General features: G+C 40.4%; 1 protein-coding gene across 1 annotated transcript in view; it reads right to left on the bottom strand.

The window, feature by feature from the left end:
- NME8 (NME/NM23 family member 8) overlaps positions 1-18305 on the bottom strand; it is an 85487-nt gene that overhangs the window by 19389 nt on the left and 47793 nt on the right. Inside the window, exons 6-10 of the mRNA XM_040644406.1 lie at positions 14251-14317; positions 13086-13159; positions 10162-10254; positions 8877-9061; positions 3422-3597 (exon numbers count right to left, since the gene is read on the bottom strand). Of these exons, the coding sequence (XP_040500340.1) occupies positions 3422-3597; positions 8877-9061; positions 10162-10254; positions 13086-13159; positions 14251-14317 (595 nt within the window). The remainder of the gene's footprint in view (positions 1-3421; positions 3598-8876; positions 9062-10161; positions 10255-13085; positions 13160-14250; positions 14318-18305) is intronic.

Genomic DNA, 18305 nt, shown 5'->3' with positions numbered 1-18305 from the left:
GGAGGACTGATACTACCTTACTATATAAAGCTACAGTAATCAAGACAGCATAGAAATGGTGAAAAACAGACACAGAGATCCATGAAACATAACAGAGAACCCAGAAAAAAAACCCACACAAATATACTCAACTGATCTATGACAAATAAGCAAAGGCAATGCGGGGAGCAACGACCATCTTTTCAACAAACGGCGCTGGAGCAGTGAGGCAAAAAAAATTACTCCAGACAGACCTTACCCCTTTCACAAAAATTAGCTCAAAAGGATTATGGACCTAAATTTAAAACACAAAATTATGAACTTTCTAGAAGATAACAGAGGAGAAAATCTAGGTGACGTTGGATTTGGGAATGAGTTTTTAGATACAACACCAAAAGAAGAAGCCAAAACAAAAAACTGGTAAGTTGGACTATATTAAAAATAAAAACTTTTCTGTGAAAAAGACTGCTAAAAAAAAAAAAAAAACACACAGAGCCCAAAACCTGGAAACATTTTTGCAAACCATATTTATATAAAGGATTATATTTGAAATTTACAAAGAACTCTTATAACTCAATAATAAGTAGACAAACAACTCAATTAGGAAATGGGCATAAGATCTGAAGAGACACCTCGCCAAAGATGACGTACAGAAAGCAAGCTAGCATATGAGATGATGCTCAGCGTCTGTCATTAGGGAACTGGAAATTAAGACAATGAAATAGCATTCTATAGCTAGTAGAACAGGAAAAAAAAAGTCTAAAATACCAAATGTTGACGAGGACGTAGAGCAACAGGAATTCTCATTCATCGCTGTTTGGAATGGAAAATGACAGAACCACTTCGAAAGGCATCTTGGCAGCTTCTTACAAAGCTAAACATAGTTCAACCATACAATCCAGTAATCATGCTCCTAGGTATTTAGCCAACCGAGCTGAAAACTTATGTACGCGCGCACACACACACACACACACACACACACTGCATATGAATGCCTATAGCATCTTTATGCATAGTAGCTAAACACTGGAAGCAACCAAGATGCCTTTCAAGAGGCAACTGGATAAACCTAAGTACATTCACACAATGGGAAAATTATTCAGTGATAACAGAAAACGAGCGATCCAGAAAATATCGACGAAAGAAATGGGGGAACCTTAAATGCATACTGTCAAGTGAAAGAAATCAGTCTGAAAAGCTACATACTCTATGATTCCAACTATATGACATTCTTGGAAAAGCAAACTATAGACACAGCAAAAAAATCAGTGATTGCCAAGAGTTAGGAGGGAGGAAGAGAGGGATGAGTCGGGGAAGCAGAGGGGATTTTTAGGGCAGTGATTCTATTCTGTCAGATACTGCAAAGGGGATACATGAATTAGGCATTTGTTAAACCCCATAAAATGTACAAAACAAAGAGCAAACATTATTGTAAACTATGAACTTTTTAGTTAATAACATTTCAATACTGGTTCATTAATTATAAAAATGTAACACCATCATATAAGATGTTAACAGGACAAACTGTTGGGGGACACAGGCATATGGAAACTACTATCTGTCTTAATTTTTCTGTAAATCTAAAACCATTTTAAAATATGGTCTATTCATTTAAAAAATATATCCATATCTTAAAAGGTCTAAGAAGGCAAACAATACAAAACTAAAACATTCCAAAGAAGAAAACTCTAGGCCCAGATAGTTTCATTGGTAAATTCTAATAAACATTTAAGAAAGATGTAATATGAATTATACACTATTTCTTCAGAGACATAGGGGTACCTTCTTCTCACCTCATTTTATAAGGCCTGCATTACCCTGACACCAAAACCAGATAAAGACATTACAAGAAAAGGAAACAACTAATATTTCTCATAAATATAGACACAAAAGGCAACAAAATAGTAAGTCCAGATATATGTAAAAAGAACAATGTATAACCAAAGTGGCTTATCTGGGGATGCAAGATGGGTCCAATATTCAAAAGTCAAAGCAACTGCCATATTATCAAACTCAAGAAAATAAAACATAATCATAACAGTAGATATGGAAAAAAATTGAGAAAATACAATATCTATTTATGATTTTTAAAAAAACTCCCCAATCTAGAAATAGGTCGGATTTTTAAAAATTTAAATAAAGGTCTATAGAGCTATTATCGTACTTAATGTTAAAAGACTGAATGCTGGGGCGCCTGGGTGGCGCAGTCGTTAAGCGTCTGCCTTCGGCTCAGGGCACGATCCCGGCATTGTGGGATCGAGCCCCGCATCAGGCTCCTCTGCTGGGAGCCTGCTTCTTCCTCTCCCACTCTCCCTGCTTGTGTTCCCTCTCTTGCTGGCTGTCTCTCTCTGTGTCAAATAAATAAATAAAATCTTAAAAAAAAAAAAAAGACTGAATGCTTTTGCTACAAGGTCAAGAACAAAGCAAGCATGTCACTTTTCCTCATCAGCTTCCTACAGGAAGTTCTAGCCAGTTCAATGAGGCAAGCAAAAGAAATAAAAGGTATACCAACTTGAAAGAAAGAGGTAAAACTGTCTCAATTTGCAGCTGATATTTATTGTTTACATCACCAGCTCTCAGCCTGACAATTTGTCCTCCAAGGGTACATATGACAATGTCTGGAGATATTTTTGCTTGTCACACTGGGGGTGTGGACAATGCTATTGTCATCTAGCGAGTAGAGGCCGAGGATGTTATAAACATTTTACAATGCACATGATACTACCTCTTTTTTTGACGGGGGTGGGGGGGGTGGGGGGGGGAGGGCAGAGGGAGAAAGAGAACCTTAAGCAGGCTCCACGCCCAGCACAGATGCCGAGGCAGGGCTCAATCTCAAAACCCTGAGGTCATGACCTGAGTCAAAATCAAGAGTGGTCACTTAACTGACTGAGGCACCAGGTGCCCCAGATATACCTCTTTCTAGAAAGAATTATCTAGCCCCAAATGGAAGTAGGTCTGAAGTTGAGAAACCCTGGTCTGCATAGAAATTCCCAAGGAAATTACACCAATGCTTCTAGAACTAAGTGCGTTCAGCAAGTCAAAGAATATAAGGTCAATATACACATATCAATTGTATTTCCATATACCAGCTATAAAAAAGAATCAATAGTGTGACCTTATGGTCTGTATTCCTACTCTGTCGTAGTTTCTCTGCTATGTGAATATGGGGAAAAGTTAAAAATAACTAGCACCCTTTAGGTCCCAGGCACTTTATGTTTTCTCATTTTTTTTTTTTTAAGTAAGCTCTACTCCCAAAATGGGGCTCAAACTCACGACCCTGAGACCAAGAGTCACACGGTCCACCGACTGAGCCAGCCAGGCACCCCTCATTTTAATCTTCTGAATATCATACATGAAGAAATGGGTGCTTTTTCTTCAATGTTAAATTTTAAAATATCTTTTAATGTAAACATACGAGGGTGTATTTGTATTTATTTCTTACCTTTCTTTTCTTGAAAGAGAGCTGGTCGAAGTAATGCCAGGATCTTTTCTAATTTGAGGTTTTTCATACTTTTAAAATCAGGGAAGAACATATCAATAAAGTGGTTAACATCAGTTATATTCTCTTCAATATCACAAAACTGAGATACATGTTGTCTTTCCAGATATTCTTGTAAGCTGTAGAAATCCAAAATATAATTTGAGATTATTATAAACCGAAGCTTAATAACCATGCCAGATAATTAAAACTGGTAATAAGTTCACAAATATTTTGTGGTTTAATAAAACAAGTAAAAACTGAATGTCATAGACAATAAGTTGCATTTTTCTGTCAAATCAAAGAGTATGTATTTAACTCAACTTTTTGTTGAACCAATCCGAAAATCAATTACATGAAATCATGTATGCTTGACTTCATGGGAGGATAAAGAAGACCAACATAAAATACGGTTAAAAATGTTTTTCTTGGGGTATCTTCATCAGTGGGTTAAGTGTCTGATTCTTGATTTTGGCTCAGGTCATGATCTCAGAGTTGTGAGATCAAGCCCCACATCAGGCTCTGTAAACTCGAAAAAGAATCTTAAAATACTGATACTTCATTTCAGCTTTCCTCTCTCCTCTCTGAGGAGAACTGTTTCCCTTCCCCTTTCCCCCTCATATTGAAGGGTCTCTTTTCATTTCTTGTTTGGTCAAGGCTTCCCTCAAATATTTTTCAGGAGATATATTCCTAAGCCTGTCCTTGAGCATCTTCCTTTGCTTCTCGGTAACGGATATCCTGGCTTCATTAAGAGCCAGGGGGTCTGCTGTTCCTCTCATCAGCGGTCTGATGACAAGTTCCATGCCAGTTGGAGATTTTTCCCTTGTAAGGAACTTGTTCTCAGCTGCTGCCAAACATGCAGTTGGTGGAAGGGGATCATTTAAAGTGCAAATCACTGGGGGATGCACTGTCTCTAACAAATTTTAAACCAATTTAATTTTTTTTCAGATTTCATTTATTCATTTGACAGAGAGAAACAGAGAGCACACAAGCAGGGGGAGGGGCAGAGAGAGGAGGAGAAGCAGGCTCCCTGCTGAGCCAGCTGGGACCCCCATGTGGGGCTCAATCCCAGGACCCAGAGATCATGACCTGAGCCGAAGGCAGACGCCCAACCATCTGAGCCACCCAGGCGCCCCTTAAGCCAATTTTGAACTAAAAGTTGGGCTGATTTTTTAGCATCACCACGCACCAGCGATTCTAAACAATGTTAGTGATAAATTACTCCTCCTTGAAAAAAATCTTTTGTCTACATTCTAAATAATTCCTGTGGTTAGTGTTAAATTTTAATAATATATGCGTAGGCTTCAAGTTGGCATATTTTTATTACTTATCTTTAATAAACAGTGTACTCTAGCTTGTACTCCGCATGTAAGAATCAATTCTAAAATGACAAAGCTATTGGCAGAATGCAATTTCTGGAATTTATTGTGAAATAGGAATTTTATGTATCTCTATTAAACATGAATATACAGTAAAGATCCATTTTGAGAATGCCATTGACAAATCTTCAAAATTTAAGGCTTACAAACAAAATTTGCACTTTATTTCTGTGATAGACTAAAATACGTATGTATGAATTTTTTTTTTAAGAAAACACATTAGTATAACGGAACAGTATTAACCTATCACTTGTTTCATTTTTGGTATTAGAATATTTATTGTTATTTTTTTGCTTATATGTTTCACAAAGGACAGTTTTCACTATTTATGCTTTTTCCTGGCCATTATTATTTGCCTTGTTCAATAATTAGTACTAAAAATATTATCATATAGAGGAGAGGGGTGTTAAGAAAATTATCTGCTTGGGGTTTCCAACGTACTGAACACATCACTGCCTGTTCTCTGGAAATGGCATACAGTGTTCTTTCCCAGGATATTTCCGAGTCTGTGTTTCAGTACATCGGTCGAGGCTGGGCCACTGTAAGCCCCTTCAACTGGCAGATGCAAGCATTTCTTCGTTTCAGGGAATTTTTTTCCCTATTCTTCTTCGAATTATAGCTTGTTCATCTGTTCTTTCTTCTCTGTATGGAATTTCTCTTACTAGCACATTGGCTTTCCCAGTATATTCTCCACATGGCTTACTGTCTTGCTCTCACGACGTCTGTCTCATTCTATTTCTAGACTGTAAGCTATTTCTTTCATCTGATTTTCCAAGTCATTAATTCGAGTCCCAAATGACTACCACACTGTCCAATTCTCCACTGAATTTAGAGTTCGAATCACAATTTTCTAGTTCGGATTTGAAGGTCTCTTTCTATGTGTGCATAGCACTTGAATCTCAAGCAGTAGTACTGGTAGTACTATTACTATTAGTTTACTTAAAGATTTTTCCAGCCCTAGCAGTTCTTTTTTGCTGGGCTTATGGTTTTGACTTTTGTGTAGATCTTCCTTTCTCTGGCTGCTAGGGTCCCTGAGGTAGATAGTCTTTTTTCTTGGTTGATTTGCCGGGCCTTACATCTGGATTTTGGTATGTTAGGTGTTGGAAACCCTATAGTTGAAAGGCAAAAATGGCCTCTGGGCTATAAGTGAGGAGGCTGTCATTCCCTTGTGGGAACAAATGGTAAGAGCCCTCACAGAGCTGGTCCTCAAAGGCAGGCAATTTTGTTAATCCTGTTCAGCTCCATCTTGGGCTTGTGGGGGCGGGGTCAGGAAGGCCCAATGAAGGCCAGTATCAACCTGGCCCTGGGGAGTCACAAGTCTGTTTGTTCTTCCCAAGAAGTGCTTGTCCCTGGGTTCTCGTCCCCTGTGATTGAGCTCTGGCACTGACCAAGCTGTCAGTGGAGAAAGCACCACACCGTCCTTCCCTTCTCCTTAGTTCTGGACCAACAGAACTCCAGGTCTCACCTATGGCCAGATGCTTATGAGCACAGGTTCCTTTTGATTCCAGAGAGGCAAGAAAGGTCTGGAGATGGGAGCACACTGCTCTGATCCCAGAAACACTTTTAAAGATTATTTTAGGAATTGTATCTACTATCTTCAATTTAAATGAGAGTTTTATAAAAGAAAAACTTGCTCTCTATCGTTATGACATGTACAGACATAAATAGGTTACCAAGAATAGAATAGACACTTTGTATGGAAAGAGAAATACAATATATTATAGGAGGTAGGAACTAACATCTTCACTCAGTCATAAAGATTTGGAGCTGAAAGGGACCTTAGAGATCATTTCATTTCCTCCCATCTTTGTATCCTCAGGACTTGGCACATAGTAGGACCTTAATAAATACTAGGTAAATGGAAGGATGCATAAAAGAATGAATGAGGGAGTGAGTGAAGACTGCCAGTAACTACTTATCTGACTCTGAACAAGGTAGCTAAGAGAACCACAACTTCCTCTTCTGTAGAATGACTTGGAAAGCAAAGATAAACAACTCTGACCTTTGAGCTCTTAATACACAGGCTGATTAAGAAGACAGACATGCAAACAGACAACAGACTTGTAATAAAAAACCATCATGAACAAATTTGGGAGCTGGATGAAAACTGGATGCTTGTGTCCTGTTTTCCTGGTTCCTCCTCCCTGCCAGCCACTGGGCCCAGTGGGCTACTGCTGACATGCAGAAAGTTCTCCCAGACCATGTGGGTTCACATGTGAGTTTTTCTCTGTGGGGACAATCATCCTGACCAAGGAGCGGAGCTCCGCTCATGTTCACAGGAGGAGCCACCTACTGCTCCCAGTCTAATTGCCCTGCTTTTAATTTCCTTCCTTCCTCACCCACCAGCCCCACCACCACCCAGAGGGGAAGGTGAGGAGGCTTTGGGGTGGGGGAGAGGTAGCCATAAAGAAAGAAAGTGAACAGACGTGTAAATCACTCATGAGAGCTTTTGTCCTTGATCCTTTGGGTTCTGGGTTTACTTAAAAGATGCAGTAGGAGTGCACGGCACCTGCTACGCTCTGCCCCCAGAACACGAGCTGTGAAAACGGATTCCCAGACAAACATGTTCCCCACTCCTCCACGCTGCCTGCCTATGGCCGCGGCTCAGGATAAACACGGGCCAAAGGCACATGGAATCTCTAAGTTCGGAAAGAAAACACTGCAGACTTTTCCGAAGCAAGATGAACACATTTCACTCCACCCCCACCCCGCCAAAGGCCTAAACCGTTCATCTTATTGTGTCGGTATTCAACGACTGGAGACGACTGCTTTTCGAAGTGAGGCAGACTCAGCCAAACGAAGGCACAGCGGAAAGCTGACTTCTCTTACGCCAGCTGCGTCAATGAGCGCTTCACGGAACACTTTAATAGCTTGAAAGTTCTGGTATGAAGTTTGGTATCTTTCTGAGGGCAACTCTCCCCACCCAAAGCTCCCCTCTGACCACTGACTACCATTCCCCCTTAACACCGTAAAACGAAGTACTACTGTTCACAAAGCCCTTTGTCGGCAGTTGACTTAACTATAAGCCCCTCGATCCCACGTAAAACTTGGCACTAATGACCATAGGGTCACCCTGCTGCCTAAAACGTATGACACTAGTAGGAACCAGCAGATACAGCCACTCAAGAAAAGCCACGACACACATTAATAAGACAACAAGGAAAGTTCTGGAGATGGCCTGCCAGAAAATGCAATGAAGACACGCTGTCCATCGGGAAGAGACACGTCAGGGAATCTCAGGACTCGGCTCCTCTTGGCAGGGTCCTGCTCAGCCACCTTTGTTTCTGGCATAGCCCTGATGACTCTTGCGGTCAACTGGACTTTCTGAGTCTTCCAAGGAATAAAAGGCACAAATGGCAGTGTGTAAAACCAACACTGTGTCTAGTACTTCTACTCATTTTCAAATATTTAAAAACCCATTAGTGAAAATATACCACCATTTAGTTCTTAGCAACTTATAACCCCTAACTGCCTTAAGTAAACAAGGGGAGAGAGTACACGCCATGTCTGTAGGACACAGGGCAGGTGGGAGTGCATGTGGGGAGACGGGAGAGGAGAGAGCCCTGGCAGGAACTACACATGCTCCCAATCTACCCCTGGGGCCCGAGGCTGGGAGGCCAGACTGGTGTACGGCTTTCGGGAGACAAACAGGGCACATTTTTCCCTTTCTAATCCTCTTGACATAAACTTTCAGGCAAATTCCAGCTTTGCTGTATATATGGTTTTTTAGATTGACTAGAAGAAATACTTGTGGCTCCAACATAAAAATGTGTGTTCTCGGGGGCCCCTGGGGGCCCAGTCGGTTAAGAGTCTGCCTTGGGCTCAGGTCCTAATCCCAGCGTCCTGGGATTGAGTCCCACAACAGACTCCCTGCTCAGCAGGGAGTCTGCTTCTCCCTCTCCCTCTGTGCTCTCTCTCTCTTTAATAAATAAATAAAATCTTCAAAAAATGTGCTTTCTTAGATTTTGAGCTACTTGGACGTTCCACTTCATTACCTACTAACACAACGTATAGTGGTAAGTTTCCTGGTCTCGAGCTACCTGTCCCTCTTCTTCATCATTGGAGTTGTGACCCCAGGACTGTGATCCTCATAGATTCCTTTAGCTTCCGTCTCAGGATTGGGCTCAGTTTCTTCCAGGGCAGGCTCTTCCTCAGTTCCCTGAGATAGGACTAGAACATGGCTCAGGCCACCGGTCATAAAAAGGACAAAATCTTCAAAGTCAGGCTACAAAATAAGATGATAAATTGCTTACTTCAGGCTTCTGAAATAGATAGACTAAAAAGGCAGCCATTCTCCCACTCCGGCAACATCGTCCCCTTCCCAACCACTAGGCAAGGGAGTGTGAGCTCGATCCGCCCGCGGTGAACAGTCACATATTTGAAGGATGGAAGTTCGCAGCTCACAGGGATTGATCTTAAAGGTGGTCTAATAACCATCCTCAAACTTCAGGATTCTTCCAAATCATCTGCCGGGCTTTTTAAAACACAGATTTGGAAAGTCCAATCCCAGAGTTCATGACTCAGGAGGTTGAGGGGCTATGGAATTGGACCGTCTCAAAAGTTCCCAAGGGATGCCGAGGCAGCGGGTCCAACCTTTCCCTGGGTCTAAGAGAGGCGGTTTGAGCGTTCCGGAAGGCTGACATAGTGCCGTTCACTAGAACTTTCTCTGTTGACAAACATATTCTTCTGGGCTCTCCAACACGTATAGCCACGGGCAGCTACTGAGCCCTTGAAATGTGGCCAGTGCAACCTGAGACTCTCAATTTACTTGATTTGATTTTCATGAATTTAAATTCAAATAGCCACACATAGCTGATGGCTACCAGACTGGGCAGGAGATTTCCAGAAGCTATGTCTTCTGGCCCCCAAGCCACTGCCTTTCTTATACTCCCCCAGGCAGAAGAGAAAATAGCTTGGGATGTGGGTCTTTAGGTAATGAAAGGATTGAAGCGCCCCATGAGGCTTATGACAAGGAGCCTTCAGCCTGGGATAAAATCTATAGGAAAGGCCTGGATATTCACTTCCAGAGGCTGATGCAGGGAGTCTGAGAGCACGTAGGTTGAACAGAGCTTCATTCCAACAAAGTACAACCGGACCATCCGCTCTTGCTCAGCTAGCCACTGTTCCTACTGGAGACTTCCCCATCGTTGCCTTCTTTGGCATTACCATCATCTGGACGCCAACAGGGACAACGGGACAATGGGAGCTTATCTGGCTGGTCAGACTTATTCATTTGCTTTTCTAAAAGGAGGGTTCCAAACTTACAGGAATCCACTGCATTTGAAAACACAGCAGCTTTTTGTGGTTTGTTTCTAACTTCCTTACCTGGTCTGCTATCCGATAATAGAAGTCCCTGACTTGTCGTTCAGTGAGCGCTCTCTTCTCCTCGATCTCTATGACAAAGCCTGCCTTGATAATCTTCGGGGAGAGAGAGGGACGCGGATCCAGACATGCGGGGAGCACATGAAAGACAAGTCAAGGACATTTCTTTCCTGTGTTTAACAAACCCACCAGATTTGAACACATTTCAGATAAAGACCTCAGCACGACCCACAGGGCACTAGGTCTGAAGAGTATCCGAACCACATAAAGAAGGCCCTTGTCATGCCTCCTGGTCTGTAAGTTCTCAAGGCTTGAACCAGAGACCCTGCAGTATGTCTATTATTTAAGTGACTTGCCCCAAAACTAAATTCCAAGGGACGATATCATGCTTTCTGGATCATTCACAAAGACATACATTTATAAGCACTTTTAACCATGTATCTTCAAAATTGGTTTAACGTTATTTTTTAAAAGGCTTTTCCTTTGTTAAGGCTGTAACTCATAATCTAGTATATTTTACACTTCACAGCAAAAAGCTATCCAAACTATGGGGAAGGTTAGAATTTAAGATTTAGCCACACTTTGTCTTAAAAAAAAAAACAACCTTATTTTAACGATAAATCCAGTTTGTATGTCATTCAAGCATAGTAAAATGTAACAAAGAGAAGTCTGAAGCAAATTATGCCAAGGATAATGAGGTACTAAACAATGTAATAAAAGTATAATCCGGGTTCAAAGCAACTCAGTAATTACAGTTTGATGGGAGTATCCAGCCCAGGTACCTCTGCTTCTATTATGAACGGAAACACTGTACTGGTTCCGCTGGTCCTTTGATAGGGCAGAACACTACTTACATATTTCTGACACCTCTCCTGACAGCCCAATTTGAATAATTTCTAAACACTCAAATCATGTCTTTGTTACATTACTTAGTGCCTGACAACAGAAGGAAAATCTAAGCAATCATTATTTAAACTTGGTAAGTTTTCCTAGCAGTGTGTTCATTTTTTTCTATTCAAAACATTCTCTCAGTTTTTTTGTCCTGTTTGCTATAAGCCCTTTACCGTATTCTAGAGAGGCGAGGTATTTAGGAGATACTCAGAATTTACATCTCTGAAATGTTATTTTCTATGATACAAATAAGTTTTTTAATTAAAAATAAATAAAATAAATAAAAAATAAAAAACAAAAAAATCAAGATGAATTTATGATTAATAGTATTGCCCCAACTAAAAGAACTATATAACTCTGAAAAGCTTATTGTCCTAGCTAATTAAAACATACTCGAATAAGGAACAGTAAACCATTACTATGTGATATTACTTTTTAAGCTTTATAAAGTATAAGTAACCTGTGGGGGATGGGGGTACACTTTGATGCCACCCCCCCACGTATGCACCAAAATCTGGAAGAAAAGGGCTATCCTTAGAGAGTGATATTATTAAATCAATGCACAAATGGAAGAGATCATACATCCCATGACCATGGACCATCGACCTTCTCATAGTTTAATCAGTGATAATATTGCTGTAGCTAAAGAAAGTGCATGATGGGAAGTTCATCAGGGGATGGCCAACCCCTCCTGGTAGCTCCCTAGGTGACCTCCTCTATTCCCCAGGCAGCATTCTTTCAAATTTCAATTTACTGCTGCTGTGTCAACACAAAGTCATTGGGGGTTTTTTGTTTGTTTTTGTTTTTTTTAATTTTTTATTACGTTATGTTAGTCACCATACAGGACATCCTTAGTTTTTGATGTAGTGTTCCATGATTCATTGTTTGCGTATAACATCCAGTGCTCCATGCAACATGTGCCCTCCTTAATACCCATCACCGGCCTATCCCAATCCCCCACCTCCCTCCCTCTGAAACCCTCAGTTTGTTTCCCAGAGTCCATAGTCTCTCGTGGTTCTTTCCCCCTTCTGTTTACTCCCCCTTCATTCTTCCCTTCTTTCTCCTACCAATCTCCCTGCTATTTCTTATGTTCCATAAATGAGTGAAACCATATGGTAATTGTCTTTCTCTGTTTGACTTATTTCACTTAGCATAATCTCCTCCAGTCCCGTCCATATTGCTGCAAATGTTAGGTAACCGTTCTTTCTGATGGTTAAGTAATATTCCATTGTATACAAAGTCATTGTTACGGAGTCAGCAAAGTACAGCCTGCAGTCAACATCGGCCTGCCACCTGCTTATTGGAGAGTGGCCACGCCCATTGATTGACCTAGTACCGCCGGCCACTTTCTCAATGTGACGGCAGAGCTCGGAAGTGGTGACAGTGATCATATGCCCCACAATCCTGGAAACGGTTACTCTCTGGCCCTTTATAGGAAAAGTCTGCTGACCTTTGGACTAGAATGCAGTTTTCCTCTCACCAAGATTTATTTTAGCTCTTAAGCGAAACATTAAATGCTTCTTTTACTCTACCTAATGATGTACTGTATGGTGACTAACATATCATAATAAAAAATAAGTAAATAAATTAAATAAATAAATTTAAATAAATTAAAATTTAAAATTAAATTTAAATAAAAAATTTTAAAAATGCAAAAAACGAAAAACTAAAAATAAAAAATAAAAAGGACCCAACATACAGAAAACAAAACAAGCCAATGTGAGCATACAAGTTTCCGTTGTTAGTAACCAAACAGGGAGAACATTTGTTATGATCCAATATAAGAACTGTGATTTTTATCATTTACACTGGATGCTGCTAGAGCAGAGTTCTTTAAATCAAGATGCTTGAGTAGGTCTAACTTTTGTCAAGACAAAATATTCCAAGCCTTTCACCAAACGCTTTCTCCAAAGCCTTTCACCTAGCACCAGAAATTCGTTATGTTCCACTTCACTTTAATGATAAGCTTGTCTCCAAATTGACAGTTAAGAGGTTGTTATGTTGCCATTAATTTATTGTGGGGAAATATCACTTACATTTTGTCTAATCTCTTGAGATTTTCTGCTAATCACAGCATCGGGTTTGATAATAGCAATAATGTAGAGTTGATCTAGGGGAAAAAAATAGGGGAACTTCATTTTCTCGGCTCAAAGTCTAGATAATGAAGGATCTGGCAATTAGAAATGTAAATTATTAATGTTCAGTGAGTTTTTGTCCATCGACAGCTTTGTTGTTATTACGGCATTCCAACTACCGAAGAGTTTTCTCCTCAGAATCTAAGTGCAGTTCCTACATTTGCATGCGGGAGAAAGAGTCACAAAAATTGGTGGTCCACAGGCAAAAAAAAAGAAAAAAAGTTAGGTGGGCACTAGTTATTTTAATATAACTCACATTGGTTAAAATCACACCCATGGGGCGCCTGGGTGGCACAGCGGTTAAGCGTCTGCCTTCGGCTCAGGGCGTGATCCCGGCGTTATGGGATCGAGCCCCACATCAGGCTCCTCCGCTATGAGCCTGCTTCTTCCTCTCCCACTCCCCCTGCTTGTGTTCCCTCTCTCACTGGCTGTCTCTAACTCTGTCGAATAAATAAATTTAAAAAAATAAATAAATAAATAAAAAATAAAATCACACCCATGATCCATCCAGCTAGTATCGCTAATGAGTAGAGTTTCAGTGCAAGCAAACACAACAGATTGATGGACTTCACCACCTAGAGATTTATCTACATTTATCTACACATTCTTATGATGAGCTTTTAGTGCATGATAGCTCGCTGAGCACGCTGTTTCTGCGCCCTCCAAAGTATGAACGCGCAACGCACACCCCTACACAGACAATCCAGGAGGGAAATTGTTAACTGTAAAGTAAACGGGCAGGTGGGTCATTGAGGGAGAAATTATTTTCACAAGGTTTTGGAAGATGATGAAGGATGAAATAAGAGGAGGCTGCTGTCTAGTTAGTCACAGGGGACAGGAACCCCTGGTCCTGGGTAACCTCTGAAGGCTGCAGGCACAGAGACCAAAGGGAAGGCAAGCGGAGCAAAAAAGTTTCCTTGTTAATAACTGAGTCTAGTATTATCCTACCAGTCCCTTATCAATAACATTGAGGTCACCAGCAGCCTGTCTGCTCCTGCAACTACTGCTCTACTTAACATTCATGAACACAAATCCCTTGCCATGACTCTGAAGGAAATTTACCTACCGACGCTCTCACTGGGTGCTTCCCCACCATCATCCGCATCTGGGTCTACAAACACAATTTCATGATACTGTGGAAGAGAAATGCAAATAAAAGTTATATTTTAACATGATAGGAAAAGAGTTTTTAGAAATTTTGTTTCTAATAAATATTTATAATCCAAGGGATAGAGGGTGAAGTGGAAACTGCCAACATTTATCTAACACTACTTTTCCCCATCTTTCCACTGAAATAAAAAAAAAAATGTTTAAAATGATTGGGGTGGTAAGACTATCAGAAATAATACATATGGAAAATGGTTAAAAACCAAAAACCTTAAAACTTAAGAAGAGCACAAGGAATAAAATAAGAAAGAAGCAGAGATTAATAAGAAAGCAATAAATTAGGGGCGCGTAGTTGGCTCAGTTGGTTGAGCGTCCAACTCTTGGTTTTGGTTCAGGTCAAGATCTCAGTGTCATGGGATCGAGCCCTGCACTGGGCTCCATGCTCAGTGGGGAGCCTGCTTGAGATTCTCTGTCCCTCTCCTTTGCCCCTCCCCTGCTTGCTCTCTCTCTCTCTCTAATGAATAAATAAATAAATAAATAAATAGAAAGAAACCAACATATATATAATTATCATGTTAAAGATCAAAAGGGCGGGGTGCCTGGCTGGCTCAGTCCTTAAGAGTCTGCCTTCAGCTCAGGGCATGATCCCGACGTTCTGGGATCGAGCCCCACATCAGGCTCCTCCACTGGAAGCCTGCTTCTTCCTCTCCCACTCCCCCTGCTTGTGTTCCCTCTCTCGCTGGCTGTCTCTCTCTCTGTCAAATAAATAAATAAAATCTTTAAAAAAAAAAAAAAAGATCAAAAGGGCATTTGATGAGTTTCAAGATCCAATCCTGACCATTACCCTTTGTAAACTAGAAACAGAAAAATACCTCCTTAACTTATAAAAAACTGTCTTGCTCAAAACAATAACTAATTTTCTACTATAAAGTAAAACACTAGGAAGGAGAGGGATGGGGGTTCCTTAATTTCTTCAGAAGCCCTTAAAGTGCTTCTATGATTCTGTTTTAACTATCTGAAAGGTTTATATATTTACATATATACATTTTTTTGGCACAAGAATGCATAATTTCAGAGTATTGATGAAATAAAGACCCCAAAATGTATGGAAATGACCATACTGGAAGCTCTCATTCTTATTATAATCGGGACTAAGATAATTATACCGGCTATAACTTCAAATTGATCTGACTTTATATTTGCTGGACGTGTGCTGGCCAACAGAGCAGCCACTAAGCACAGAAGGCTATTTCAGCATTTGAAAATGAAGTTAGTCCAAATTAAGATGTGCCATAAGTGACAGCTCCACGGCACATTCTGAAGACTTAGTATGAAAAAATGACTGCAGAATATCTTATTTTTTATATTGAGTACATATTTAAATGTACTCAATATAATTTTTTAATTTTTAGGATTAAAAATTTTTAATTTCACTTTTTTTCTAAAAAAAGGAGAGAGAGAGAGGGAAACAAGCCATGAGACTCTTAATTATAGAGAACAAACGGAGGGTTGATGGAGGGAGCTGGGTGGGGGATGGGCTAGATGGGGGATGGGCATTAAGGAGGGCACTTGTTGTGATGAGCACTGGGTGTTGTCTGTTAAGTGATGAAATCACTGAATTCTACACCTGAAACCATTATTATACTATATGTTAACTAACTAGAATTTAAATAAAAATTTGAAAAGAAAAAAATAATAATTCTTTTATCTTCTTTGTTGTTTTTAATGTGACTAGTAGAATATTTTAAATTATGTATGTGACTCACAACACAACTCGTATTTTTTTACCATCAGACAGGGCTGTGCTAGACGAGGCAATTAGATAAGAAAGCGAAATAACAGAAGCATTCAACAAAATGGAATAATATAAAATAAACATATTAATACATTTCTTATATTCACGCTGTTATTAATTAAAACAGGGTATCATTCTGTAAGAACAATCAGAACAACAAGGACATGACCGCAGAACAGAGCACACACAGAGAAAGGTGCACAGAATACAGCAATTCAGAGTATATGTTTAGGAGTCATTCTGCCTGACATCAAATCCTGGTTTCACCACCTACTAGCTATCTGGTTTTGGGGGAATGACTTAATGTTTTTAAAGCCCTGTCTTATCATTTGTAACTATCTCCTAAAATTTCTTGAGATTCCCATTCAAGATGGCAACATAAAAGACTGAATGTAACTTCCTCCCATAAACACACCAAATCTACAGCTCTGTACAAAAAAAATATCCTCTGAAAGAAATCCAGAGAAGGGCTGAGCAACTCCTACACGTTAGGCAGATGAGGAAAAAATCCATATTGAAATGGGCAGGAGAGTAGGAGAGTTTCAGACACAACTTAACCATAAACTTCAGCCTCACCACAGTGACACACAATTGGGAGGGAATAACCAGCATCTCCCTGAGGACTGAAGGGTTTAGACTCACTATATAATGTGCCAAATTTTAAGACTTCCATTTGAGGGATAGGTCCCCCAAGTCCCTAGCTCTGAAAGCCAGCTGGGGCTTGCGTCCGTGAGTCCCAAGAGCTTAGAGTAAAACAGTTCTGAGCAGGTTGGTAAGGACGGGGTGTGTGGCTATTCGATCAGGGCTCGGTGCACAGGCAGCTCAGGGACCTGCCCAGTTTTTCTCTGAAAGAAGCCTATTTGAAACTCTTAAAAGCTGTAGCCTGAGGCAAGCTCCTAAATTAACACGGATCTAGGGGCTGACTGCAGTCCTCTCCGGAGACCAAGCAGGATGACAGGCGCCATCTTTGCACTTTCCCTCTGCCCTGCTCCAGGTGGCCGATGTCCACGTGAAGATGGCCTGAGCGCACGTCTGGCACCCCACCCCAGCTTTTGTGGCTGCTCCCAAAGGACACATCCCTTACAGCCTGACTATGGCGGCCGGCAGGGCAGGTGTTCTTGCGTTCAGTGCAACCAGCTATGTTTGGACAAACCATCCATACAGAAAATCAATGAGAAAACACTGGACTTAAACTGTATGTTAGACCAGGTGGATTTAACATTTACAAAACATTCCATCCAAAAGCAGCAGAACACACATTCTTCTCAGGTGCACACGGAACATTCTCCAGGATAGATCATATGTTAGGCCATAAGCATCTTTTTCCACCATAGTAGTATGAAACTAGAAATCAACTGCAAGAAGAAAACTGGAAAATTCACAAATCTGTGAATATTAAACAGGCTACTGAACAACCAATGGGTCAAAGAAGAAATCAAAAGAGAAATTTAAAAATACCTGAGACAAATGAAAATGGAAATACTACATACCAAAACTTACAAACTGCAACAAGAGTTCTAAGAGGGAAGTGTATAAGGATAAATGCCTACATTAAGAAAAAGCCTAAAAAGATCTCAAATATACGACCTAACTTTTCACTTTAAGAATCTGGAAGAAGAGAACTAATGGAGTCAAAATTAGTATATGAAGGTAATCACAGAGCTCAGAGGAGAAATAAATAAAATAGATACTACACGGACAATAGAAAAATTAATGAAACTGAAAGCTGGTTTTTCGAAAAAAATAAAATGACAAACATTTAGCTAGACAGGTGAAGAAAAAAAAGACACAGGACTCAAATAAATAAAATCAGAAATGCAAGAGGAAACATTACAACAGATATCACACGAATATAAAGGACATTAAGAGACTACTATGACCAACTATGAAATCACTATCTCAGAAAGTTACGAGTGAGGGTGCCTGGGTGGCTCAGTCAGTTGGGCAACCTGCTCTTGATTTCAGCTCATGTCATGATCTTGGGGTCATGGGATAGAGCCCTGCATTGGGCTCCACGCCGCTGAGCGTGGGGACTGCTTGGGATTCTCTCTCTCCCTCTGCCCCTCCCCTGTCTCAAAAAAAAAAAGAAAGAAAGAAAGAAAGAAAGAAAGAGAAAAAGAAAAAGAAAAACAAAAGTTATGTGCATACCCACGTTCCCTGTAGCATTAGTCACAATAGCCAAGACATGCAGACAAACTAAATGTCCATCAACGGATGAA

This window comes from Ursus maritimus, unplaced genomic scaffold (assembly GCF_017311325.1).
Source record: "Ursus maritimus isolate PB19 unplaced genomic scaffold, ASM1731132v1 scaffold_3, whole genome shotgun sequence".
In the NCBI taxonomy this organism is placed as follows: Eukaryota; Metazoa; Chordata; class Mammalia; order Carnivora; family Ursidae; genus Ursus; species Ursus maritimus.
This window is presented reverse-complemented; position numbering and strand designations above follow the sequence as displayed.